This window comes from Carettochelys insculpta, chromosome 9 (assembly GCF_033958435.1).
Source record: "Carettochelys insculpta isolate YL-2023 chromosome 9, ASM3395843v1, whole genome shotgun sequence".
In the NCBI taxonomy this organism is placed as follows: domain Eukaryota; kingdom Metazoa; phylum Chordata; order Testudines; family Carettochelyidae; genus Carettochelys; species Carettochelys insculpta.
Genome location: NC_134145.1, coordinates 12,790,191 through 12,818,165, shown reverse-complemented (window position 1 = coordinate 12,818,165; position 27,975 = coordinate 12,790,191). Strand labels below are relative to the sequence as shown.

The window sequence follows — 27,975 nt, the reverse complement described above, 5'->3', positions numbered from 1 at the left end:
TATTGGAACAGCGCAGTTAAAAAAAAAAAGCAAGCCAGGCGAACAGTTTCAAGGCTCCCCTTAGGAGGTATCCAAACCTGCAGCCAATGGGCGCTTACACAGTTTTTTCAGTTTCTCTCTTTTAAAGGGACAGTATCAACCAGGGTCTGTCATATTTAAAGAGAAACAGGCCCTAAAGAGTGGGTTAGAAACAGCCAGTCAAGAGTTTCTGGAGGCAGCGAGGGGGAACTGAATTACAATTTGGGGCCTGTGGCTCTGTCGGTTCAGACAGGCTCCCGCCAGGCTGCTCCCCTGGGTCACTGCGCAAGAGCCCTCGTCAGTTTCCTCCCCCATCCTGGACTTTCAAGTTTGCCTCGTTTATGAAGCGAACACACCGGCTCCCCGCCCCCCGCCACTTCCCGTGACTCCGGCACTGCGCTAGGCTCCCCCAGTCCCCCGAGTGCGGCGCTCCGAGGCCTCGCCCATCAGCGGGGGCTTGCTGCCTAAGAGCCCCCAGCGCTTCCCTACGAGGGACACAAATAGCCCCAAGAGGGACAGTGAGCGGCGGGGGGCACGTGGGAGGAGGACACAAGGAGATTAGGGCGGCCAGCGCAGGGTAGGGATTTAAGAACAAGCCGGGGGACGGTGGGGGTGGGCGCTTGGCTAGCTGGCTGCTGGGGACTAGCAGGGGAACGGCGGGGGAGATGGAGGGAGTTGCTAGGGGAAGGAGCGAGCGGGGATGGCTCCTGGGGGAGGAAGCTGGGTGGATGTAGCTGGCATACGGCAGAGAGGAAGGGCGGATGGCTGAGGAGCGCAAAGCGGGGAGGAGATGGGGATTAGGCCTCTCAGGGAAGGGGACTGGAGGGAAGAGCAAGCCAGAGAGTGCGGGAGCTGGGAAGGAATAGCACAGCCCCCGGCGTCCAGCAGCAGAAGTCCCGCACCCCCGGGGGCCCTTTACGAGCAGGCTGAACCCGGCCGCTCCTGCCAGGCTGCAGCAGGCGCGCGCTCACGTTTAGCTCCGTGTCACCTTAACACGCCGCTTGGGGGCGGAGCGGCCCCCTCCCCCCCCACTGCTCGCCGATAGGCCGGGGCGTGTATCAATTGTGGAACGTTGACGCCCGCCGCGTTCCATCCACAGTGTAGCCACGTTCGGTTGAGCTCGGAGTAGCGGTGGTGGAGCAGCGGCGGCGGCGGCGGCAGCAGCAGCGGCGGCAGCAGGAGGAGGGGAAGTAGCCGGGACAGGAGGGGTTCTGGGGCGATGGGGTCCAAGCCAGGGCTGGGGCTTTGACAGCTGAACCGGAGCGAGCGATCGTTGGGGACAGCCAGGGCCGGGGCGATCCGCAGAGAAAGAAGCGGGGCTGGGAGACCGAGCGACACCGAAGAGACCCCAGGCAGTGGCGGCAGAGCCAGCGGCGGCTTCGCCTCCTCTTCACTGCGGACCATGTTCGCCAAAGGCAAAGGCTCGGCGGTGCCCTCGGACGGGCAGGCTCGGGAAAAGTAAGCGCAGCTGCGGCGCGAATCGCGGGGCTGGGGCGTCCTGGTGCTGGCGTCCTCTTCGTCCCTCCGTTGGCGCGGGGCGGTGGGATTGGATTGGAGGCTGCAGTCTCCGGGGGGGGGTCTCCCCCAGGGCACTGCTCCGACTGCTCTGACCCGGGAGAGGAGAGGTGTGCAGCTTCCCCCTGTCCTTTTGTCTGACCCTGTCTCTGAAAGGGTAAGGGGCTTTGTTCGTGATCACTTGCTTCCAGCTCTGTGCCCCGTCTTGTCCCCTCGCTTGGTGCTCGCTCCTGGAGTTCGCGAGGTAGGGCAGGTAAAGGAAGTTGGGGATAAAGGGACTGGAGACGCCCCTCTAGATGCTCAGGTTTCCCACGTACTTCCAGGGTTGAGCCACCCCTGGCGTCAGATCCCCCCCACCCTTGTTGTTGTTGGAGGTGCTGAGGCTCTGGGCTGCAGGCAGGTCTGGGACTTGGGATACTGGCTGCGTGGTGAGTTGTGCATGTGCCTTGAGAAGTGATTTTGTTTCCTCCACTTAAAGTAGGGTCAGTTTTTGTGGGGGCGGGGGGAAGTGAAAGAGGAAGGAGCAGTTCTCCCCTCCCCACTCCGAGGCAGGTAGCGTGCCCTTTCCTGCCACGGGTTAACATGGATCTCCCAGGAGACCAGGAGGCACCGTGGTGTGGTGTTGAAGTGGGACGGTTTCATGGAGTGTTTGCCAATGTAATGGTGTCTCTCTCTCTGTCCCTTGGCAGGTTAGCTTTATATGTCTACGAATATTTGCTGCATGTAGGAGCGCAGAAGTCAGCACAGACCTTTTTATCAGAGGTAAGTGGCTCTATTTATTTTTGACCCCCCCTCCCCTGATAGCCTTTGTTTTCAGAAGCAGCCACTGTGGCCTCCATTTTGAATTTTTATCACCTTTTGCCATTTATTGCTGGTTGGCCTTAGAGCCTCCTGACTATCTGGCGGTATGGCCTGGCTGGTTCTCACCCTGCCTCCTCTAAAGGGTTTGCATGCTTCCTTGTTTGTAGATCCGATGGGAAAAAAATATCACGCTAGGAGAGCCTCCTGGGTTTCTGCATTCGTGGTGGTGGTAAGTGTGCATTCCTAATTCTTCCTCTAAAACCAAAAGATAAATATTTGATCTTAATCCAACAACAAGAAAAAATAGCCTACATAAAAGTTTTGGGTTGAACCTTGTCTCGTTTGAGAACATAAATATCATCTACTAACAGTGTAAAGGATTGGATTTTTTTATAATGAGTAGAAATTTTTGTTTTGTTGTGAGGGGAGAACTTCCTGTTGGTTTCTGTTTTATTTGTGCTGGATGATCAGGTTATTTTAAATGTTGTTGGTCCCTCTACATCATCAAAGAGCAAGGGCAAAAGAATGTTCTTCTTGCTTCCTTAAAGATGGTGGTGATTCTGGATGACTTGATCTTTTGGGGGCTGTTTTTGGATGAGTGGAGAGGATGCCATTTCCCTTTTAGGGCTAACTGGTGGAAGGAAATAACAGACCCATCAGAGTTTGTTTTTTGGCTTTGTCATAGGTGTTCTGTTGTGGCAAACCATGCAGGGCTCTAGAGTTTCTGGAGAATTTTTGTTGTGCCCCCAAAAGGAAGGGAAGAGTAATTCTGTTTCTGAAGTTAGTCAGTGGATTTCAAATGCATTTTTCATTTTTAAAAGTTTGCAGTAGCACTGTGAGTGGTAAAGGTGTATATGAAGTTTCAAAAAACAAAAACAAAAACCTGGCTTGATGGAGTTTTTGGTCATATGGCCAGAGTTGAGGAAAATGAAGTTTTCATACATGCCTACTCTATTTTCAGAGCATACACCCTAGGTCTGGGTTTGTGAGACTGAGGCTGGAGCTACTTTGAGCTCCCATCTCCAGTAACTGAGAACATTGTATTAGCTGAGAGAAGCAGTTGGTACGTGCAGAGTGCATAATGCGGACTTGTTTTGGAAGGCAAGACCTGTGGTATTATTGGGGGGAGGGGCGTATATATGGTGAGGGGAGGGTGAGTTTATATTGCATGCATAGGGAGCAGTGTCCCCTCTGATTTTTTTTTTTTCCATCCATGTGCAGAATAAATCAGTGGAGGGGTACCTGGATCTCTCCTGGGTTGCTGCCCAAGTTCTCAGCTTACAGGGAACATTGGCAGGCAGGCTGACTTCTGCCCATGCCGGCATATTGGGCAACATAGTTACAGTAGAAGGGTTTTGGGAGCGTGCTATAGAATTAAGGCTTTTGGATTCTGCAAATCTGAAATCTGAATGCTTGGTGCTGTATATATGCTAATACTGTCCCTGAATTATTCTCCAGTCATCTTCAGGTTTTCAAGTGGCAAGATGCTGTCATGCAGTGATGCAGGTCAACAAGAAGCAGTGAGTCAGCACAGTGGGGCTATGTATCTGAGGGAAAGCAGTCTAAGGGCACTTCCTGAGATGTTTGTTCCTGGAAGTCCTGTAGGCAGTCAACCCTAAAGAGTGCTCATGTGAAATCGAGTTTGCTGTATGGCTTTGCTGGTGGTGTGGCGCGCTCTTTGTGGGAATACTTCCGACCTGTTACTTGGTGGTGAGGTTCAGGAGGTTGATACAGGAATTTAAAAATACACATGGTATTCTTCCAAAGGTTACTGAAAGTGGTGTGGAAAGGAGGCAGGAGATCTGCACAGGCTGATATCTCAGGCTACTGGAACATCTTCTGAGAGCAGGGGAGAAGAGGCACTCTGAGGTGACAATGCTGATCACCTATTACATTGATGTTTTAGAAGTCCGTGAATTATTCAGCACGTTGCCAGCTCGCTGCAATTGTTACCAGTACTAATTTTGCCTCTTAAAATGCTTAAGGGAGACCATTTGAAATGCTTTTATTTGGAGTTGATGTTGCTAGAAAGTTTGGAGGGAATGAAATTAGATCCACGATTCTGACGTACTTTAAATGTTCTCGACCACAGGTCAATTGAGGTGGAAAGCTGTTCTCTTTTAATGAACTGTTGGCACAGTTTGTACTATGCCAGTGTATGTTTGTTGTTGAGTATATAGGTAATAATTAGTAACTGGATCCTTTTTTGCTTTTTGTGCCATGCAGCGTATTTTGGGATCTTTACTGTGCAGCTCCTGAAAGGCGAGATACTTGTGAACATTCAAGTGAAGCAAAAGCCTTTCATGATTACGTGAGTAACCAATTTTTAATCCTTGTTATAATAGTGGGGTCAGATAGCTTGAAGCTCTTCAGCACACGAAAAGCAAATGCAGCCAATTGGCAGTTGGGGGTGTGTGTGTGTGTGATTTTTATCACTGGTGTTCTGACTGGGTGGAACGGTGTTTCATAATGTTGCAATTATGTAAATTAGCTCAGATACTTATCTTGAGTGCTTAGAGGTGTTCCAGCTATTGGGAGAATTGAGTAGTTTTACATAGCAATGGACAGCAAAGCATTTTACTGTAGCTGTGTTTTGGGGGAGCACTGCTGATAATTCTCATGATGAGGACATATCTGCAAACTTTTTGTTGCGCAGAAAAAAGTACATCATCTATGGCTCTGAAAAGGGAAAAATTGTCAAGTGCAGTTTCTTTATGCAGGGAGGGAAGTGCAGAGAAAGTGCACTTAAAGCTACTGGGATGCTTGCTCTTTACATCCAATAACTTGGTCTGAAAAATATCAATATGAAGGTATTTCATTTCATTAAGGCTGCATTGCAGTGTTTCTTTAACCCCTTTTTGTTGAAGGCCTTGTTCTTTGAGGGCTGCGTCTGGAACAGTGAAATTACTTGAGAATGGTTTAGGTATCAGCTGGGAACTGAACCTAACTTCAGTAGCTGGTTGAAAAGACTTTGTTCTGGGAGTGGATGTGAGAAGGTGACTGTTCTGCAGATTCATGTCCGGAGGATCCCAGATAAATAGATGTGCGCAATAAGGGTGTCTGCAGCTGGCTTTTCTTGTAATATAGAGCAAAGTGCTTACTGAGCAGCCCTTGACTAGAAGTCACAGGACTGCTGTTTGATGGAAGTTTTGCAGCTATCTGAACCTGTTAGTGAGGACATTGCCCCAAGCAGCTCTGCCAGTGCTGTGTACTTGAAACACGTGGAAACTTTGCAACTTGCCTCTGGGATGGGATCTTTCTGGCTTGCTGGCCGGGGTGGCTTCAGAGTGGAAGGATTTTTGAGGATCTTGGGTGAGAAAAGTCTTTATTCTTTTTGAGCCCCATTGTGTTGGCGTGGCCTTCAAGGGGCACCCCCTTAACTGCAGCAGTTGCATAGCTCTGCTCATGCTCTTGAATGTTTTGAGGCAGTTGGCACTGAAATCAGGATTGACTAGTGAGACTCCTCTGTCTTTGATGTTTCTGCCATATAAAGTATCATGGCCAGGGTCGACCCCAGGGCAATCAAGGGCACAGCTATGGAGGAGAAATAGTGGCAGAGAGATAGTCGTGTGAGTCTGTAAACTATCAAAACAAAAAAGCAGCCATGTAGCACTTTAAAGACTAACAAAATATTAGGTGATGAGCTTTTGTGGGACAGACCCACTTCTTCAGATCATAGCCCTACCAGAATAGACTCAATATATGAAGCACAGAGGTCCAAAACTTGTTTTCAAGCTTGGCAAATCAGAAGAGTGGGGCGGGGAGGATTACATAAAACAAAGTATGTGAAAGAGTCCTTATAATGGGTCAAGTAATTGCTGTCCCTGTTCAAACCATGTGTTGAATTTTAATATGAATATTAGTTCTGAGCATTGCCTCTGCAGATGGTTGTTAAAATCCCTTTTCAGCAGAACACAGACTTTCAGATCTTTACCAGGATGGCCACTCCGTTAAAGTGCTGGCTCACAGGTTTGTGTATGTGGAGTTTTTTGATGTCTGCTCTATGTCCATTCATTCTTTTTGAAGAGTGTTTGCAGTCTGTCCTATATACATGGCGTGTGGGCATTGATGGCATGTATAATGTTAGTTGAGGAACAGAAGAACGTGTCCATGATTCTGTAATTAACGTAGTTGGGTCCAGTGATGGTATCTCCAGAATAGATATGTGGACAAAGTTGGTAATGGGGCTTGTTGCAAGGAAAAGTTCCAGAATGAGTGTTGTTGTGGTATCGCCTGTGGTTGCTAGTGAGAATCCTCATGAGGTTGGGAGGTTGTCTATAGCAAAGAACAGGACTCTCACCTAGGGCCTTCTGGAGTGTGGCATCATGAATTAGGATAGGTTGTAGGTTTTTAATGATGTGTTGCAGTGGTTTGAGTTGGGGGCTGTGGGTAACAACAAGTGGTGGTCTGTTGTTGGCTTTTTTGGGGCCTATCTTAGAGTAGTTGGTTTCTGGGTATTTGTCTGGCCCTGTCAATTTTTTTTTATTCTTCTCCCAGGGGGTAATTCAGGTTTATGAATGTTTGGAAGAGACCTTGTAGTTTTCGTTCTCTGTCAGTAGGATCAGAGCAGATTGAATTGCATCTCAGGGCTTGGACTGTGAAGGATGGATCATGTAGTTTGTGCAGGATGGAAGCTAGAAGCATGGATGTTTTTTCTCACTCTTAACTTTCCCACAACTCCCATCCCTCTGCTCTTCTGATTTGCCAACCTTGATTTCAATTTTTCTGAATTTCCAACCTTGGTAACAATTTTTGGATCTCTGTGCTATGTATATGGAGCTCTGTTCTGGTACGGCTATGATCTGAAAAAGTGGGTCTGTCCCATGAAAGTTCATCACCTAATAAATTTTTTTATTAGTCTTTAAAGTGCTACATGACTGCTTTTTGCTATGGAGGAGCAAAGTGAGTTGTCTGCTTTTGCCCAGGTGAGACTCTTTTAGGCTCTAGCATTCACTTGAACGTAAGTTGCTGGTATAGGGACAGGGGAATTTGAACCAAGGCATTGATGCACTCTGGGGCTAGGTTGATGCATGAAAATGCCAGGGAGATCTATTGTACTACAGGTTGAACCTCTAGTCCAGTGTGTTCTTGTTCAGCAATATCTGTAATCCGGCATGATTTTAGTTAGCAGGATGTTTGCCGATCCTGCATGTGGCCAAGTTTCCTGCGGTCCCATAAAGTTTGTTTGCAGACACTGGTCCTGGCTCTCAGTGTTCTGTGCTGCTATTTAGCTGTAATTTACCCCTAAATGTCTTCTAAGACCCCAGTAAGCAGTGGACATAATGGTAATGCTGCTAGACAATATTGATCTTCCATCGTCCGGCAAATTCTCTCGTTTGGCACCAGACTACAGAAGTTGAACCTGTAACAGCAAACACAGTCATTTTCTTCCAGTCCAGCTCTTAGCCTCTTCAGGAGGAAACGGCACAGAACCTTTTCCCTCCCTGTTATGTTACTACTTTGAACCTGCCTGTGCATCTTCCAGTTGCTGCTAAACATACATGGGGATTTGACAAATAAGCATGACTTAGTGCACGAGTTATGGACTACGGTGAAGACCTCTCAGCTGCTCCGTCCGTTGCCTGGTAAGGCATTTGTTGCCAGGGTGGCAAATAATAAATGCTCCTGGGAAAGAAATAGTGAAGTGCTAGCTGTTTGAGAATATTTGCCAAGAGTATATTACAGGTGGTATTTCCATCAAGCCTGCAGACGTTTTCAAAACAGGTTAAAAAAGAATATCTTGAGTGGCTTAGGATGCAGATATGTAATTGATTCCCCCAGCCCAGAATTGTTGAGCTGTCCCCTGATGACACGGGAAGAGAAACGGACAGAAATTGCCCTGATTTACTTCACTCTGGCTGTCTACACTAACTCCCTACTTCGAAGGGAGCATGGTAAGTAGGGTTTCGGGAGATTATTCATGAAGTGCGGTGGTGCACATGCAGCTCTTCATTAAGCTAATTCTCCCCCATGGCAACTTCGAAGTGCTGGCTTGCGTGTAGCCATGACTAACCTGCTGGTACTTCGAAGTGTCTGAGGAGTAAAGGGACTTCAAAGTGCCTGGGCAACTTTGAAGTACCAGCAGGTTATCCGCGGCTACATGCAAGCCGATGCTTCGAAGTTTAACGTTTCGAAGTTGCTGTGGGGGAGAATTAGCTTAATGAAGTGCTGCATATGCACCGCAGCACTTTATTATTAATCTCCTGAAACACTACTTACTATGCTTCCTTCGAAGTAGGGAGCCTAGTACAGACACAGCCTCTGTGTGTTTTTGTGGTGCCTTTTACCCTAAAAGGAGACCTATTGTGTGACTTGCTGACCTTTTGGCAAGTACTCTTGTATCCCAGATGCCATTCCATGTGGGCTACAGATTTCAGAGCATTTCAAGTGGTGTGGCAATGTCAGTTATATTTATTTATTTATTTTAAATTAAATTTAAAGCTTGGACTTTGTAATCAAGAGTATGGGATACAAAGTGACTGCTTGCCAGCAGACATTTCATATTAAGGCCCACTTGAGCTACAAGTTCCTGACAATTCTGCTGGAGCTAATAGTAGCGTCCTTGTGGACAGTCATTTTTGGAAGCATCTTTTTTGTAACTTTCAACTTCTTGACTGTATTAAGGCTCCATGATTGGCACAGCAGATCAGAGATGGGGCCCGGGGGGGGATGTTGTGTCTTGGGTGCGCAGCAAAAGGTGTGCTTAATGGTATTGGCAGGCAAGATGTAGCAATGCTAGCAGCAGCCTTATAACAGTGTCTGAGGATTTAGTGTATTTAGAGAAATTAATCTTTTTTTTTTTTTAGCCTGGTAATAATTCTAACAATAGGCACGAGTGTATTAGATTCACATAAACTTCTTTAATATATATTGCTTTAAGCTTACAGCAAATAGACACAATCCTGATTGTTTTTTTAATTCTCAGTGTAATACAGTTTCGGAACAGCTCTAAGTACTTTACCTTTTTAGTTTTATTATGAAGACGCATAAGAAGATTTTCTTTCTTTCCATCCCATTGCCCTTCCTCCTCTTAGTTACATGCTTTATTCTTATCACCCTCTCATTGGCCTTAAAGGGGTTGATTATTTTCTTTCCAAGTTGTTTCTGAGTGCAGAGGTTTCAGGGTTTTTTCTCTCAAGAATCAGCATTTTCAGAGCAGGAGTATGTAGTGTACTTTTCAGGGTGAGGAAAGTACCTGTATAAAATTTAAATATTGACCAAAGAAAGGGAGCAAACGATGTAAGTTTTCTGCGATTAGGAGCGGTGCCTCTCTGAGAGAGAGGTACTTGGCTGATCCCTCTCGTGTGAGTGCTCTGAAAATGCAAACAGACAGCACGTTCATGGGGCTGTGACGCTAGATTCTTCTTACATCACAACACCAAAGCGATCTCTTGTTGACGCATTTGTATTTTCCATTGGCGTTTAGCTGTAGGGTGATGTTTGTGGCAGTCTTTTAATGTAGTGGAGAAGGAAGAGGAGGGACAGGATTTTCTTGTTCCGGGAAGAGTGGTAGGGGGAGAATGTTTGTTTCTTCCCAGGGTTCCTAAGGAGTACCCAAGTCTAAAGGGAGTTTGTCATCTGAACTTTCTCTTAAATTACTGTTTCAAAGCAGAACAGCTGTTGCTGAGGCTGAAAACATTGTTGAAAATGTGTGAAGAATTACCTGCAAATCTTGCACGTTGCATGACCCAAAGGTATGGAATCTGTTCAGTGGTTTTAATCCGGGTTTGCGTCCTTGTCCCTTGCTCCTTGGGCCTGAAGGGGCTGGCTGTAACATTTTGACTTGACTTAAGCAGCAACCCTTTCAGCCTGTTAATGACTGATTCAGAAAGGTCTCCTAAGCAGCCTAGAGAAAGTTTCATTGCTTTTGGAACTGCGTGGTGTGGAGTTTTAAAGGGGAACTCCTTGAAGGGCGTACTGGACTAGGGAGAGTGCTTTAACAGTTACTGTTTCTTTTATTTAATGTGAGGCTAAGAAGATCTATTTTAGCAAATCATGAACAGAGCGGTCAGAACTAATTTCATGTACTGCATGTGAAAAAAACATTGTACAGCAAGTCAAAGATTTGAAGAACATGTTTAAATTTCACCAGTTACAGAACCTTGGTTTTTAGAGGCTGCACGTGTCTGCCTTGCGCAACATGATGTTGATTCACCAGAAGACTTTGCATTCACAACCCCACCCCAATATACACTAGTGGATTACTATCTAATTTTGTGTAAATGGAACACTGTAAAATAATCAGGTCTAGATGTTTTGGCCTTAACCTCTTGTGCCTGACAACTAGCACAAAAATTATATGTCAGTTGAAATACACTTAAAACCTGGCAAACTTCCCTTCTATGCTGCTTTCCCATTGTTTATCTTGGAGGTGTGGTCATTTGGACACATGAAGAGGCACATCTCAAGATCAGCTGGCTTAGGGAATGCGCTTTGGAGTAAGAGCAGCAGCATACTTCATTAGCACAGCATTAAGTGTGGTATTTGCATGCTGTGTAATTTCCATTTCACTTTCCAATATAACCTTATGAAAACTAATAGTAGCAGCAGGAGAAATTACCAGTTTCCCCCATGAAGTTTTAATATTTAAAAAAAAAATCATTCTTTCACTTCAGTCTTTTATGATTTCTTGATTAACGCAGGTCCTTCCCTGGTTAGGAAATGTAGTTTCTACTGAGTATGGGCTCTTAACTTGGTTTCAGAAATGCTGTGCTTTTGATGAGGTGGTGTACCAGGTAGTAGAGCCTATCCATAAAGCAGGGCTCTTTAAGGGGATATTATTCTATTCAGACCAAGTAAAATACTGCAGGTTGAGCCTCTTGTTCAGCATTCTTGGGATCTGACGGATGCCAGATGAGAGAATTTGTTGGACCACAGGAGATTAATACCGTCTAGCAGCATTACCAACACTTCCACTGCTTACTGGGCTCTGAGAAGACATTTAGGGGTAAATTACAGCTAGATAACAACACAGAACACTGAGCCAGGACTGGTGGCTTTTAACAAACTTTATGGGACTATGGGAACGTTGGCCACACCTCTGATGAATGGTTATCCAGCTAACTAAAAATCATGTCAGATTTTGGGTGCTGACAGATGAAAGTGCCAGATTGGAGAGGTTCAGCCTGTAAGGGTTTCCAGTGTGTGTCAAATGTAAGGAGGTTGTTATTCTTTTGCTGTAGTTGATGTTCCACAACATACAGAAACAGTTCATCCAAAAGTTAAAAACCACTAAAAACATTCATTTTGAGCCACACACATTGATTTCCAGTTGACTCTTCTAATTTGACCTGGTCTGAACTTTGCACTCAAACTTTAGCAATTAATATACTTTATTTCTGGATCTTACATGCCGTGAAAATCTGATCAAATGGGACACGTTTCTTCTCTGTTTCAGGTGTTTGGGGTTGTGGAAACAGCAAAAGGCAGCATGTGGGGCAGAAATATCCAAAATCTGTCTCTAGTTTCAGTATTTTTGTGTGCGTTTCCAATAGAAAATGTTATACTCTCTCTGGAGGTTACTGCTGTTGGCACGGTTGCCTTTATCTTGTAGGCAAAGCCCCTCTGTAAGCACACTCGTATTACAGTGTGCACTGTGTTGCCAGACACTCTTGTTGCAGGTTTCATTGTGCGTCTTCTGAGCCAGTGAGCTACAAAAGGATTGTACAGCATGACAGGGAATTTCAACCACCACGTTATCTCAGAATTGGCCGATTGATGGTTGCAGTTCAGCATTTCAACATTGTGAAAGCCAATACAATTTGAGTTAGCTGTGATGACTGCCAGTTTAAATACCGCAGTGAATTTCTGTCAAATAGCTAATACCCAGAATGGGGAATTGCAGAAAACTTGATCACCAGACCACTTTAGTCGATTTTGGCCTTAAGCTACAGAAAATGAACTTAAATCTAGTTGACTGTCGCTACGTACTTTTTGTGGCATTATTCTGTCTGCGCAACCTCCTTCAAGCTGAACTTGTGAGAGGAGAAGCATTGAGAATAACCACTCTCTCGGTCACATGAGGTTTAACGCCTCCCCCCCTCCAATACCATTCATATATAGGTTTCCAAAGGTGTTTTGTCCCCCTGAGGCAGCTGATGGGTTAGAATGCTGGATAACGTGGCTGCACATAAAGTAAAGGACTCTCTTTTAGCAATTTAAATGAATTTAGAAAATGTAAATCAATCCAGCTCTTCCTGTCCAACCCCTCCTGTCTTGTTGAAAGACAGGCAGTGCAAGGAAAGCTGTGAATAGTTCTGGAAAAGATGGTGTGGCTGGTTCCGGGCTGGCGGTGGCCCCAAACCAAAGCCCAAGAGATCTGGCTCCAGGCAGGAGGCCTATAAGCTCATGTCCCCTGCCCAGGGCTGAAACCCTCAGGCTTCCCCTTTGGCCCTGGGCCCCAGCAATTCTAAGCTAGTGCTGCCGACCCCATTAAAACAAGGTCATAACCCACTTTAGGGTTTTGAGCCACAGTTTGAGAACTGTTGCCTGAAGTGTTGCAGCAACAGCAGGTGTGGTGTTTGTAATTTTTTCTGAAAGCCTTAAATTATTGGTGCTAATAGGCGTAATTGTAATTCAGTAGGGGAATCAGGTAAGTTGAGGCTCTTTGAGCAGAGCCTTGTCTGGGCTGAAGGCGATCATAAGTGTTTCAGTCATGCTTCCTCAATGGCTGCACACCAGGTTTAGGAGCTGGACAGCGTCTTACAGACCCGGAAAACTAAAGTGAACAATTTCTCAAGCCAAGACTGTTCCTTGCAGGTGCTGTACTGTGGGAGTTAACTTTTCAGGGATGAGATGTGTACTAAGGTAGCTATAGAGGAAATCTGCACCCCTGTTACTCCTTCATGACCAACAATAATAACAAAAATGATATTTTTGGTGGTCTTTTGCCTGCAACTTCCACTAGCCTGGGTAGCTTCAATGTGATTTTACAGTGTCTTTGTTTGGTGCCTTTTAAGCCAGTGCCTGTAGGAGATGATCTTGGTGTTCTTAAAAGTGTTTTTTGTTCCCCCTCTGTCCATTGGTCTAAACTGTAGTTGTATCAATCTATACGTTGTAGCTGTTAAGAGCCATTTTGTCCCTGTCCTCTGTTATTGGCGCACCATTGTTTGCTGTTTAAATCCACCCATTTTAGTGGAAGGCAGGATGTCATGAGCCCCTAAGACCATGGCTCTCAACCTTTCCAGCGTACTATACCCTGCATCTGATCAGTCTAGTGTGCCTCCAGTTTCACTTCACTTAAACAACTTGCTTACAAAGTCAGACCTAAATATACGTCACAGCAAGTAAGTGTCACAGCAGACTAGTCCTAGAAGAGTTGCTGGTTTTCTTGTTTTACCGCAATTATAAAATAAAACACGGGCGTATAAAAACCATACTTCCGTTTCAGCAGATGGAACAGTGTAAAACAAGTCCTTGCCTGTGTGAAATTTTAGTTTGCTGTGACTTTGCTGCAGTAATCCCTCAATGTCCAATTTCAAGTTGCACTTAACTTGTATTAATGTGAATTAAGTGCGGCTCAAAATCCTGCTCCCTGCATGGCCCCAGTTCAACCCCCTGCTCTGCCCTGCACAGCCCTTGTTTAAACCCCCATGGCTCCAGCTGACACTCCCCACCCCCACGTGCACACCTCTGGCTCAATTGCCACCCCCACATGCGGGGCTCTGGCTCACCCCTTCGCCCCGATGTGTGCTTCCAGCTCAAACCCCCCCCCCCCCAACAGGGCTGTGTGGCCCTGGCTCAACTCTACCCCCTGCCGCCTTTGCACAACCCCAACACACCGCCAGGCTTAACACCCCTCCCCCCCCCCCCGCAACTAACCCCACCAACTCCAGGACTTGCCTTTCAAAAGGAGCTCCAGGTGCTCCTGCTGCCTCTCTGGCTGCAGAATGTGTGTTCCACTGGGGGGGGGAAGCCCCCCCCCAACTTATGTGAAATTCAAGTTATGCGAGGATGTGTGGGAACACAACCCTTGCGTAACTTGATGGACTGCTGTATTGGGTAATTTTTTTTGGTCATTGTTGCCTGTTGTAAAGCGAGGCAAACGTCTAGATGAGTTGGCCTACCTTGCAAGACCTTTGCGTTCTTCAGGGGAACATGCCCATGGTTGAGAGCTACTAACCTAAGAGATGCAAAGTGTGTGTGTGTAATCGTAAGACAACTGTGGGCTCATGTGAACAGTCAGTTGGTATATCGCGGGGAGGAGTTTTGGATATTCAGTATCTAGTCTACACTGGTCATGTGTGTACTTCTTGCCATCTCCTTGGCATCAATGGAAGAGCTGTTCTTGGCTTTTGTGAAGTAGTCCCTTCAGGTACAGAGGTGAACAATATAGGGCCTGTGAGGCCAGTTGGATTCCCTCTGGTGGGACACTGGGGTACACACATGCCAGCTTGTTACATACTCAATTGTTCACAAGCTTGTCCCCAGAGATTGGCATTGACAGGAGTTGAGCACTGTGAGCGGCCAACCAGGAAGTCAGTTACACCCTTTTTGGCCATAGGATCCTTTACAGCGGCCATGACATTGGAACATCGGCCCTGCTGCTGCAAAGAGCAGACCCTGTTCCATGCAGAAACTGTGAAGAATCAAATTTAGTTAAGTTTATCTGTTTAAAAGAGGACCTTGCATGAGGGGATTGGTAGCAATGTCACTCCCTTGCAGGATTGCTAAGGAAATGCTCACTCAGATACAAACTAAACAGGCAGGTTCTCTGGTAAGAAAAGTGCCATCTCTGTCTCCAAGCCATGTCCGTATCCATTCAATAGGGCCAGAGTTTCCCAGGAGGTAACTGAATAGAGGAATTTTCTTAATGTTTTGCACCTTTCCAGTATTATCAGTAACACCCTCCACCCCCATCCCCTAAGAAGAGTGTAGAATTTTCTCCCATCCTGGTATAACCTGCTGATTTTATGGTCTGTCTCTACCCATCTCTTGGTGGATGGAGACATTTGAGGGGAAAAGGATGGTTATCTGCTCAATGAGAATAAACTGTCTTTAAGAGTTTTTTGATAAACTTCAAAGCAGACACTTATGTAACTTTTTAGGTGTTCCAGTCCCACTCCCCCAAAATAAAGTTCACTTTTTAAAGAGCCAAAGCTGATAAACTTGTCTGGGTAGCTGATAGTTAAGATGTGTAAAAGCAAAAATGGTATCATTAAAATATACTGTTTCAACTCTCAGTATACAGTTGCCCTGTTCAGAGAGCACTGATGGTTGTTGCAGACAGAATCATCTCTTTTGCATCTAAGTGATAAACATGCCTAGCAAGACTTAAATAAGTCTTGGGTGGTTGCAGCAGAGCTGGGAGAATGTGTGGTTGTAAAAGCAATACCTCAGTTTGGTTGATATTGATGGGGGAAGAAGGAGTGCACTAAACTTGAGATCATGCTGCAGAATTTACGCCTTGTACTCTTTGTGATTGGGGTTCCTAAATATTTATCCTGTTCTGTCCCTAATGAAAACAAATTGTCAACAGTTGTTCAGTAACTGACTACATTAAAATCTGTAATTAGTCAATTAGATTAAAGAGTTGGCACAACCTGATTGTATCATGCTGGTTAGGTTATTAAGAGAAAGGGTGTGATTTTTAATTACTGAATGCTAATTTTGACAGTTTCAAATGGAAGCAGACGTTTTTCCCCCCTCTGCTTCTGACTGCCTCTGTAAAGTAAAGCAGCAACATTTATTTTATGCCAGCAAATTTTGGGAAGAATTGAACTTTCTTCAGGTTAAATCCACAAGGGCTGAAGAGTTTGGTTGGAGGGAAAAAAAAGTTTCATTTAAAAAAAACATTTCAGAATTTCAGAAATTGTTTTTTAAAGCTCGTTAGCAGCAAAATCAATCACTTCGTATTCTAGCCGGGAAACAAACACACGTGGAATTTATTCTTCTGTGGTGGAAGGGGATTCTCCCTCACCTCCTTGTGAGAGCTCATAGCTCTGAAGTTGAGTCCACCACAAACTGTGGCTGTTGATAGATCCAAATCTAGCCTGTCTCTTGTAACAGAGCTGTGGCTGGATCATTTCATTTGTGGGGTGCAGTGGTAGTTGTGGGGCGCTGGAGTGTCCCAAGGGAGTTGCTCATGCTTCTCAACATAAGATTTAAAATGCTCAAAGGTCTGTTCAGCTCTTCCTCACCTCCTTCCCCCATCCCTCAGCATTCTGCCTGGCGAGACCATGTCCTCTCCCTGTGTCAGCTTTGTGGAGGTGTAGGCTTTTGTGTCATTCTTTCTCCTCCCTGCTCTCCCTTGCTTAAAGGCCATTCTGACCAGCCTTTAGCCAATTGACGTGTAGTGCTCAGATGTTACTGATACAGAAATGAGTCACCTTTCCAGTAGCCTTTCCCCTCCCCCAGCCCCCCCATGCTGTGTTAGCTTTGATCACCATGGGGTGGGGTGTGGGGGGGGAAACGCCTTTGCATTTGGAAAGCAAAGCCACTGAGGAAGGAGTAGGTGGTTAGTGGGGAGGGAACTGCTATGCTGGCAATAGAAAAGTTTGTCATAGAGGATTCCATTGTTTGCTGTGGGAGGACACCGCCGTGGAGAACGCCAGGCGGCCAGGTGGCGCTGTTCTGGGTGGTTTGCTGCAGAGATCCTCCTCCCAGGGGCTCTAGTGTGTTTTCTTGAGACTGACCCCCATCTCCGTGAAAGTTTGGGGCTGGGGGGGGGCGGTGTTTGAGGGCCCAGACGCTGGCAGATTTGTAGCTCTGGCTACATGCGAAGCATGTCGAGCATTCATTCATTTCCGTCGCGGTCCTTTCAGATGAACAAAGAAAATGGAGCAGATGCAGTTCGCGTAGGAAGGCGGGAGAGGGGGGAATCTCTTACATTGGGGCTCTGTGCTTGCTTGTCAAAAGCACGGTATGGGCCAGCCAGGTCCTGCAAGGTATGCAGCAATGCGTACGTGTACAGGGAGCAGGCCTTGTTCAGGGAGAGCAAAATTAAGCTAGAGCTGAAGGACAGAAGGGGACCATCAGGGTCTCTGGTCTGATCTCCTGTATGTCCCAGGCCACCAGCACCCACTAAGTGCAACCACCGAAATGAGACCGAAGCTTCCGGGACAAAAGTTCTCTCCTCTCTGGTTGGCCGTTGAAGATTCGTTAGGTCAGTGCAACATGTAGGGGTATGAGCGAGGCTTTCCTGTTTGTGTGATGGTTTCCTTCCTTTGCTTGGAAACTTGGATTTTCTCCTGCCTTTTGTTACATGTTTTCTCTTTTCCAGCAGCCTCTTGCTCTGTTCGAAAGCGCTGTTGGCCAGTCCGAGGGAGCTAACAATCCTTTGGGATTTCAGAACATGGCATGTGTGTTTGTGTGCTGCAGCTGCAGAGGCCTGTGAAGCACAATAAAATGTTACCTTTGCCTAGATGCCGAGTAAATGAAATAACTGTGAAATTCTTGCTTGTGCAGAGGATTTCAAAGGGTGTGTGTGCACCACTGTCAGATGATGTCCTGTCCTTAAGGAACCAGGTAAGGGATTAATGGACGGGAGAGAAGACTACCGCAATGGGTTCATCCAATTGATTGCAATCTGGCTGTGAGAGAATGGACAGAAAACTGTCCCCATTCTCCATGTTGTGCAACTAAATATCAAATGTCCCGAGTCTGAGTGTTAACACATGACAAACTGCTTTGGCTGTACCATGCTATTGGATGGCTTTCTGAGGTTTCATCTTCAGCAAACCGCAGAGACAGTTCATTTTGCGTTAATGTTTCCTGCTGTTGAGCAGCAGAGCCTCAGAGTGGAGCTTGCCCTTTAAAAGCATACACTTTTGACATGTGGCTGGTGCTTATGATTTTATTTACCGATTTACGGTAGAATCAAAAGTGACTTTAATATCCCTCCCCTTCTGAAACAGATGAGTACTTTGTCAAGAGAGTTCATTGCGGACTTTTTATTCCCCCCTTTTCAGTTCCAAAACACTGGTCAATGTAAGTAAGGGAAGAAATGCTTGCGAAGGTTGTAAATTCCCTGCAACCCATGCTGTTTCCTTACAAGGGGAGTGGACATAGCGGTGACTTCATACTTGGCAGCCATAGGTTGTGTTCCCATTTGTACCATTGGTGATCTGTTGTGTGACCTTGGGAGGTCACATCCCCTCTGTCTGTGGTTTCCCTCTGACTTCTCTGTATAGTTCATTAGCTTTTTGGGGTGCGGATTTCCTGTGTGTACACAGCTCCTAGCACAGTTGGGCCTGACTCTTCAATTGGAGGGGACCCTTCAGGTACTGGATCAGAAGTAATACAAAAGTGTCTCACAGAGGTACCTGTGTTAGTCTGTAGCTTCACAAAAAATAAATAAAATCAAGCAGTCCTGTAGCACCTTTAAAGACTACAATTTCATTTATTAAGTAATGAGCTTTTGTGGGTCTTACCCATGAAAGCTCATTGCTTAATAAATGAAATTTAGTCTTTAAGGTGCTACAGGACTGCTTGGTTTTTGTTTACAATAACAATGGTATAAGGAGTCATTTTAGTTGAACGTACATCAGTTTGCTTCTCTCTCTTTGTCTTTGGGGAAGGTAGAAAGTAGCCTTTCAGTTCGGCCATTGTTAAAATAATCCACAAACCCCAACAGGTAGGGGTTTATAATTGTGCATTTCATAACATTTATAGGGCATGCAAAAAGAAAGCAGTTTGCTTCTGAATCATCTTCTAGCCATGCCTAGCAAACAGCTTTTGTCCATCTGGGGAGTGAGCGAATGCAGCTTTTCAGGCAACCTACGTAAACCCAAAGGTGAAGCCCATTCCCATGTGTCAACTAATCTGTCAGAGCACAGCCATTACCTGGTAAAATTCATATCACATCTGTCACTTGCTGTCTTCTGTTGTCATGAGCTGGCATTGAAACCTGCTCACCAGGTTTGGTGTAAACAGGCATACAGGTTGTATTCTGCCATAACTTAGAAGAGGAGCAGAGAGTGGGTCAAGCAGGGCTTTTAACGGGTGGGAGCAATAATTGGTTCAGATCTCAGCACATTGGGGAAGATTGTTACCTTAGCAAGCCCTTTCCCTGTTTGGTGGTCTTGTCATGGCACAAGGCTGCGAGTTTGAGGCTGAAAGAAGAGCTGCGGGAATCATATTGGGGGGCGGGACGGAGGGAATGCAAAACAAAACAGGAGTGTGCAAGAGGAGTGTTGCTGTCTCTTTAAACGGAAAATGCTGCTGGTTTTCAGCTAACTGTGGGGGAGGGGTGATGTGTTTTACCCTGGTGACTTGATGAGAGCCCAGCTTTAAGCCCTGACACAGCAGGATGGGAGGAGCAAGGAGTAGCCACTACCTCAGCAGTGCAGCACACAGTGTATTTGAGGTTTCCTGGGCTTTACTGAAGCAGGTCTCTTTCTGGTCAGAAAAAAATAAAATGAAATTTCGCCCTGCGTGAGGATGAGCTGGAGTTGATGCCTGGTTGGATCCTCATGATGCACGGTCTGGGGGAAAACGCCTGGAGCAGACCAGGGGGTTGCATACTCAGGCTGAATACTGTGCTCTCTCCTGGCCACACATGGCTAGAGTACTTTCCAAGATTGTAGCAGAAAGTGGGTTGGGGTGACTTCCTTTCTCCCCTGTGTAGAAAACATCCCCTTCTGGCCCTGCCCTGACTTAAGAAAATTTCCTGTCTCCAAATAAACAAAGGTCTGTGTCTGTGAACATGTGATCTTTAGCACTTGCATCGGGGTGAACATATAATGTACGTGCCAAGGAGCTGATGCGAGTGGGGCCCATTCTCAGAGACAGAGCATGATCTGCTTTTGGCAAGGGGAGGATGGGTCAAATCAATTTGTACCCAAAACCTTGTGCTGTCTCCTTCAAACAAATGTGGGTAAACCTTTTGGAAAAACTAAGACTTACTTCCCCATTTTTATATGGCTAGAGCATCACTCCTTCCTGTCCCCTTTATCTTCCTCTCGCCTGACATGCAGCCTTTCAAGCTCTTGTTTTGTGTGCCTGCTGTTTGCATGTATGTACAGGTTGCACCTCTCTAATCTGATGCTCTTGGGGCCTAACTGGTGCAGGACAGAATTTGCCAGACTATGGGAGGTGTATTTTGTCTAGCAGTATTAGCAACACTTCCACTGTGACTGGGCTCTTAGACATTTGGGGGTAAATTACAGCTAACTAACAACACAGAACACTGAGAGTTGGGTCTGGTGGCTGTAAACAAATTTTATGGGACTATGGGAAACTTGGCCACACCTGTGAGATGCAGACATCTGGCTTACTAAAATCATGCTGGGTTACAGATGTTGCTGGACAAGACAGTTCCAAATTAGAGAGGTTCAACCTGAAGTTTTATTAACCTTAGTTTTCACTTAGCTTTTTCACTCCTCACAGATGGCCAATGCTCAGATCCTGGAGTGCTCTTTGTGCCCCATGAAGACTAAGGGGAAATTTAGAGACCAAGCGTATGTCTACACTAGAGCAGCATGGCTGTGCTGCCAGAGCATTACTGCTTCCTTTGTCATCAGAAGGGTTTTTTTCCATCAAAGTAGTTAATCCACCTTTCAGAGAGGCAGTTGCTAGTTCCCTGGAGGAATGCTCTACCGAGTCTATGCTGCACCTTGGGTCAACTTCACGACATCACACGCGGGGCAATGTGCTTCGCAGATCTGAGCTCTGCAGCGTGGCTAGATCACTCTTAAGTTTTAGGTGAGACATGGACATAAAGTTTCATTTAGCAGAGTCTGGGCAGTAGATGCGTTGCAGGCGTTGAAGCTGGTTAAGTAAAACCGTGGAAGTAGGGGGTGACACAGGTCCCTCTGCAGGAGTGCTAGGGTACTGTAAGTCCTGATTTACTTTTGTGCTTGGGCCATGTGTGTTGTTAAAGTACCTTTTTAATAAAGGAATGGGGGAGGGTGGTAAACAGGGCTTGACAGGGAGAATAATGCTTTGCATGGAGCCATCAAACACTCTTCTGACCTGCAGGATTGCCTGCCTTCGTCACTCCTCTTAATTCATGGAAATTGCCGTGAAAAGACAGATGGTTTTTAAAAGTTGTTTTCTGTCTCTGCTTTATCTGCTCGGGAGCCATCTCTCTTTTAGAAAGCAGGCATGCGTTTGGCTGGTAGAAGCAATGATGGAAGCTGTAGTACAAATTGAGGTTATTGACACTATAAGTCTTCAGTTTTTATATCTGTAGATTTCTCTTTGGCATATTGATGTTTCAGACTGGACACAGGTTAGGGAATCTCCATCTGTACGCTGTTTGTGTGAGGAGAAATACTCAAGTGAGCAATGGCTTGTCAGGCTGCTGTTCAGAGTTTGCCTTCCCAGGGCTGATGCTTGCATTTGCATTTCAGTTTGAATAGTGGTAGTGTGGTTTTAAAAGCACAGCGCTCTCCCGGCTGGGGTGATGAATGTTGGGTGACGCCTGTAGATCTTTTCCCTTTTTAACGTCTAATATTTTGACTTCCAACAAGCTCCATTTAAAAAGAAAATCAAACCCTAACCTAGATGTTGGATATTACATTCTGGTTTCAAAATTAAAATTAGCATGTCCTTTTGTGCTGTGGAAAAATATATGAAAAGTTTAAGTTCCAGTGTCTTTTGAACCCTTTTAAGAGCTGTTTGCCAATGTTCTCCATTGCTTCAGGATACTTGGAGGTCATAGGTAAAAACCAAAAATCTGGTTTAGCAACTCTTACAGCTGGTGTGTGTCTCTCTCATCCAAGTGCAGAGCTTGTAAATAAATCTTTCTGGTTGCTTTCCCAATATGAAATCAATTAGTTCTGCTGGATCAGGAGTATTATGATGGGCACTGGGCTTTCTGTAGGAGTTGAATGTCCAGCATGTATATTGTAGAAATCCTAATGAACAAAGCCTATTGCATTTTATTTCATTTCTTGGCTAAGCTTGAGGGCCCCTGTTTTATGAACTTTGCTTCCTGATTTCTGTCTGGTGCTTAAATGGGTTAAATTTGTGTCTGGTTTGATGGGGGGCACCTACCTTGTTAGAATGCAGATGATTTCCGCCCCCCCCCCTTTTCTAAATCACATCAGAACAAAGACCAGGTGAAATCTGAAGAGGTGCTCTGTTGGAGACAGTAACAATCAGAAAGGGAACATTTGTGGCACAGAGTTTGCATGGGCCGAACAATAGAAACACTGTGGCTTGCGAGTAAAGGACGTGGCGCAGATGCGGAGCAGCTAGACTGGCGAGTGGAAGCAGTGGGGGCAGGGCTTGTTATTTGCATAACTGATTGTTGCCCTGGGGATTAAGGTGGGGGAAGGGAAGGAAGGCAGTGGGAGCACAAAGAAATCGGCAGAAAATGCAGATTTTAACAGGGCTCTGCCACTTCTGCTGTTGGGTGCCGGCTGCGTGCAGTGTTGCTTCAACCCACACAGTTCATTCGTGCCATCCTGCTGACATACGCTTCTGCCTGGTGCTGCACAAGAGCTGTCATCTGGGTTTGTTTTTGCTAAGAGGGCAGGAGGGAGGTCCACAAGGGAGACAGCCTAGTTGCCAAGGGATTGGGGTTTTAACAGCTCCTGATGTCTTATAAAGGCAGTGACTCTGCAGCCTGTAGTGTCAAGATAAAGTCCAAAGGAAGACCTCTGGCTGTGGCTTACGCTAACATTTAAAAAAAAAATGTTTGTGTAAACCCTTAAATATTTGATCTCAAGCGTTTATCCTCCCAGGATGCAGGAGCTGTTTGTAGTGAAAATCAGCTTTTGCTGCCCATCTTTACTGCCTGTCACCATTTTTTCCCTTGAGCCGTCTCTGCTTCAGCGTTTACTTTATGCGGCTTCACAAGGCTGAGCTTGCACCTCTGATTATTTTTCTAAATACAAATAAACTTTCAAAGCTGAGGATGTATTACAGCCAGTGCTGTCTCACCCATACACTTGGAAGCGAAACCTGCTTTGCAAGGGGACATGGCCAGGGGCACCGTCCTACCCAAAAAGAGAGAGGAGGTGTTTAACTTGTTCTTACAACAGCGTGCGGGTTTCTCATATGAAAGATGTTTTTGTACGTCCTGGTTGCTACACCTAATTCTTATGTTTTTGTGCTAAAGTTACCAAGTAAACTTGAAATTAAGTTCTCTCTTGCTATGGTCTCCAACAGAATGGGTATGATTGAGTCTTCACTCTAGTATAATCTAGAAGTATCTTATGGGCAACACACATAGTTCTATGGTTCTTGGCCCGGGGAGGATGAGTGGTTTCTGGGCAGTGGGGTAAGATGGATTGAGTAGTTGTACTAGGCTGCTGGGTTCTCGCACTGACTTGCTGCATGGGCTTTGTAACTTCATCCTTGTCACCGCTGCTTCCATTTTACAAAATGAGCATCGTTCCGGTATCATGAGGTGATGAGGATTTAGTAGCTGATGTTCTACACTGGGAAGTACTGAACACAGGAGATAGCGCTATCTCAGAATATTAGCCAGTTAAATGAACCCACCAGTTTACCGGGTGGATGCAAGAGCATGGGGTTTTTTATTTATCGCAAGGAATTTGTTGCTTGGTTTAGCCAGTTAGGTGCTGGGATGAGCAAATTAAGTGAAAGGGATAAGGGGAAAGAAGGATATTTTTTTTGCAGTGAACAAAATTAGGAAGTGGGGAGTGTGGAACTTCCTTGCTGGAAATGCTGTAGCCTGTGGATTTGGGGTCAGAAGGTTTTACTCTATTTTGGGGATGCACCTCGCTGTAAAATGGGGCACAAAGTAAATGAAAATAGCTGCTTGAACCTTGCTGCACCCCAAGCAGAGCATCTCATCTGAAGGCAGAATACAACTGCATTCAAAAGCACTCTGGGGTTGTGTTGCTCTGACCAAGCCACATGCCGCAGAAGCCTGGCTGTGTCAGAAGGGCTTTCTCTGGCACTGTGGGTTATCCCACCTCATCATGCCCCGGAGGCAGGCTGGAATGGCTGCATGTGCAGCCTCTTAGTGCCAGTGGACAAGTTTCTTGTTGGATTTGACTAGTCTTCCTCCTTAGGGCTCACAAAGTGGTGGCAACCAGTGTTCTGCTTCCCACTTCTGTGTTTGCACTTGCATGCCTGAGAAGTAAGGCATTTTAATTATAGGCTCTTCTCCTCTCCTGCGTCCAGGCCCCCACCTCCCAGGCACAGCTGGGGTCCCTGGGTAAGTCACGCCGAAGGGTCCTTGATCTCAAGGTAAGGCTGCATGCTTGTATCTGAGACACTGAACTGTGACAGAGTCGCCACTTTGAACCAGAGGAGTAACCTCAGCGTGAGTCTCAACACACGTGATCTAGCAGTCCTGAAGCGTGGCTTTGTTCTGCAGGCTTCTCTGCCATTTGCACCTGTTCCCTGGTGACTTTCTCTCCAGTTGAGTGGCCAGATTGGCTGAGCCCCGAAACAACCCACATCTCCCAGGTGCTAGGCAGATGCATGAATCCCTCCTTTTTCCCTAGCCTCCCTCCCTCCCTGATATGCAGCCTGTGTTCGCCCCTGCCTTTGCACGAAGCAAGGGGACAGTTTGCACTGCAGCTTACGCCTAGCTTCTGTGCCCACCTAAGTCTTGCTGCTCTTCCAAGTGTATGTTGGGGGAGTCTCCAGTTCTCCCTGATGCTTCTGGCTGTATGTCTTAGTGTTGGGGTACAAGCTGAGCCATTGCTGGTTCAAGTCCACAGGTCCCATGTCACTTATTTGGTGTGGAACAGCTCCTGGTGGTCGGATTTGTTTCTCATGTGAGGCAATAAAGAGAGTTTGAGATGTCATGGCTGTTTTTAGGAGTTTGGTGCAGGGGGGCTGTGCGTGGCTGCATAGGATAGGCGGTGGTTTTAGCTATTGCTCTCTGAGCAAAGGAACTGTAAGAGCAGATCAGAACCAAGGTCCAGTCTGGTCCAATACCCAACCTCTGGCATTGTCCAGCACAAGGTACTGCAAGAATCCTGAGCAGCATCCCTGCTGCTCTGATGCAGACCGTTGCTGAACAGCTGATTCGTTCTCTTTTTGACTCATCCATGGTCTGTCTCGGGTCTTTCAAAGTTGTCTCACGTGTATATCAACACCCTGGCTGGAGAATGGGAAAAGCTTTTACAGTCAGGGTGGCTTGTCTTGAAATGGGTGTTTCCTACACCTCTAGTGGCTTTGGTATGGGTTGAGACTGTCAAATCCAGAACCCTTTTCTGGCAAGATCCGTAAACCGGCGTGATGTTAGCTGGACGAGCACTTACGGTAATGGCCAAGTTTCCTGCAGTTCCATTAAGTTTGTTTACAGCGACCAGTCCTGTGTTCTGTGCTGTTATTTAGCTGTAATTTACACCGAATGTCTTCAAAGAGCCCGCTGAGCAGCGAAGGTGTTGGTAATGCTGCTAAACCATATTGATCTCCTGTGGTCTGGCAAATTCTCTTGTCTGGCACTGGTCAGGTCCCAAGGGTGCCAGATGAGAGGTGCAACCTGTACAATGCCTGCAAACCCTTTGGAACACAAAGCTCATTTCACTGTGGAAGCTGGAGCCAAGGTCGTGATTGCCTTATGACTGTCATGTCAACAACAACTGTACATCTCCCAGCATCTGTCTTGATTTCATCATCTGGCCAGTGTAAATGAGGTGTGTTTTTTTTTTTTTTTTTTAATAGCCTTGGAGTAAAGCTGAAGCCAGAGGTTCTTGGCAAGTCTTACAAGTAGGAAACTAATCTTTAGGAGAGGATGAATTGAACAAGGGTTAGAGTGCTAGTCTGGGAGACCTAGCTTCTATTATATCTATGACCATGGGCAAGTTGCTTACTGTCGTTGTGCTTCAGTTTCCTCCTGGCTGTATGGGGATGGTGGTACTTGTGTGCATTGCGGCGTGGTGAAGATAAATCTTGTCAGAGTGAGTTGCTCGTTGCTGTGATAATAGAGGCAGAAGGTATTTGGTATGGGGAGTACTAAAGAGAAGTTTTTTTCGTGGCAGAGAGGGTGGGTATTGGTGACTGACATGGTGTAGTTTAATAAAAGGATGCTGGCTGCAGGGCTGTGGCTTGAAACTAATTTAATTTTATTCCGAGGAATTTTGGACTTGAGGCCTTATCCAGGACATTTGTTACCTGCTTTGTGAACTCAGTGATACTGTAGTGACTTGGTCAGAAAGGTGGTGAGTGGTGCAGTACTGTGGTGTCTGGAAGCCAGGAGGAAACCTTCAGAAACCCTTTCTTTCCTGAATGTGCTGCTTTCACAGTGAGCCCTGGAATACTGGGCAGTGGTGAACGCTACTTGTATTGTTCAGTCCAGTGTTTTCTCTTAAAGCCTTGTGGGACGCACCACGGATGAGCTTTACGAGCTGTGTTAAAACAAGTGTTACTCTTGCTTCTGCTGGAGCCTGGCTGGTGTCACGGCATGTCTTAACAGCGTGCCTGTCTTTTACCTGCAGTCATTAAGGAGTTTGCAACATTGCTTATATAAAACTTTCGATTGCTTCATTGTGCTGCACAATGGATTCTCTGTCAATGTGCCAGCTAATTAATTTTAACTTTTAATGGTGCTTCAGCTTACTTTGCTCTCTGCATTGTCCAGGTTTAGGGTGTTCTGGGTGGGTGGCAGCTCCTGCAGTCCAGTCTCTTGTTTCTCTCAGCAACTAGTCGTACTCCTCAGTCTCCTTCCTTTTGTTACAGAGATGTAGTGCTGGGCTTGGGAGGAGCAACCAGGGACTGTTCAGCAAGATAGTTGACTCAAGCACATGGTTTATGCCAGGTGGAAGACTGGTCTGTGAGCCGTGTACGCTTAGCGTAATCTGATGAAAATAACAGGCTATCACTGTGTGGCTTGCTGATTTGTACTGAACGTGCCCTGTAGGAAATGACTGGGGCGGAGAAATGGTATTGTTTGAGCCTTCGTTACACAAGGGCTCATGCATCATTCCCACGAAGAACACAGAGTCAGGAACAGAAATGCATTTTTCCCCCTGTTTAGAGGGCCACAATATATTAGATGTTTTGAGAAACAAGTATTTTTTTTGCCTTCTCTCACCTGCCATATGAAGTTTTAAATGTTACTCAGGTAATGTTGCGCTGTTGACTTACAAACGCTGCTGACTTAACGGCACGGCGCTGTGTGGGTGTAACACAGGTCTGGTGAAATGCTGCGTCTGATCAGTTCCAGCCTTTTGGGGAACGTTTTGCGTGTTGATGGTCAGAATCCTATTGAGTTTTGTGACTTGCTGAAAGAAGAGCAAAAAAGGAAGGCAGGGTGTCAGGAGTAGACACGTGGAATCCTGGGAATGAGCAGGAGTGAGGGGCAGGCACAGAACTGAGACATGGGGGACAGCTGGAGGACTTCAGTAAATGGAAGAGAGGGGGCAAGGGTCATGGATAACACAACCAGTGCTGGCATAGTGAAATAGTGGAGCACCCTGGCAAGTGGGTAGAGCCTGTGGCCTTGGGGGAAGGTAAATGACCCAGGTCTGCTGGAGAGCAAGAAAGAGGGGGCATGCGGGCTCTGGCAGGGAGGTCTATGTTGCAGTATGTCCCTGAAATTGAGGAGGAAGGTGGCACACGGAGGCTGTGTGTGGGACGGGGAGATGCGGGGAACCCTGGTGCGTGCAGTGTAGTGCACTCAACGTGGAGAATCAGCCACTGCCTCTGGGGTGGAGGGTGTAGGAGGCACATTGTCCTTATTCTGAGACCCCTTAGAAACTCTTGGGATATGGGCAGACCACTGGATGCAACATATAAAGCAGGGAGATGCAGGTTTATACAGTAATT

General features: G+C 46.2%; 1 protein-coding gene across 4 annotated transcripts in view; it reads left to right on the top strand.

Moving 5' to 3' along the window:
• The first annotated feature begins 723 nt into the window (after positions 1 to 723).
• The window catches only part of SSBP3 (single stranded DNA binding protein 3), a 148,759-nt gene continuing 121,507 nt past the window's right edge, over positions 724 to 27,975 (top strand). The window contains exons 1-4 of one of the 4 annotated variants that reach the window (XM_075002447.1): positions 724 to 1,476; positions 2,223 to 2,295; positions 2,502 to 2,563; positions 4,561 to 4,645. In XM_075002447.1, the coding sequence (XP_074858548.1) occupies positions 1,421 to 1,476; positions 2,223 to 2,295; positions 2,502 to 2,563; positions 4,561 to 4,645 (276 nt within the window). In that variant the 5' untranslated portion in view covers positions 724 to 1,420. The remainder of the gene's footprint in view (positions 1,477 to 2,222; positions 2,296 to 2,501; positions 2,564 to 4,560; positions 4,646 to 27,975) is intronic. The other 3 variants (XM_075002449.1, XM_075002448.1, XM_075002450.1) reach the window with 3 other exon arrangements.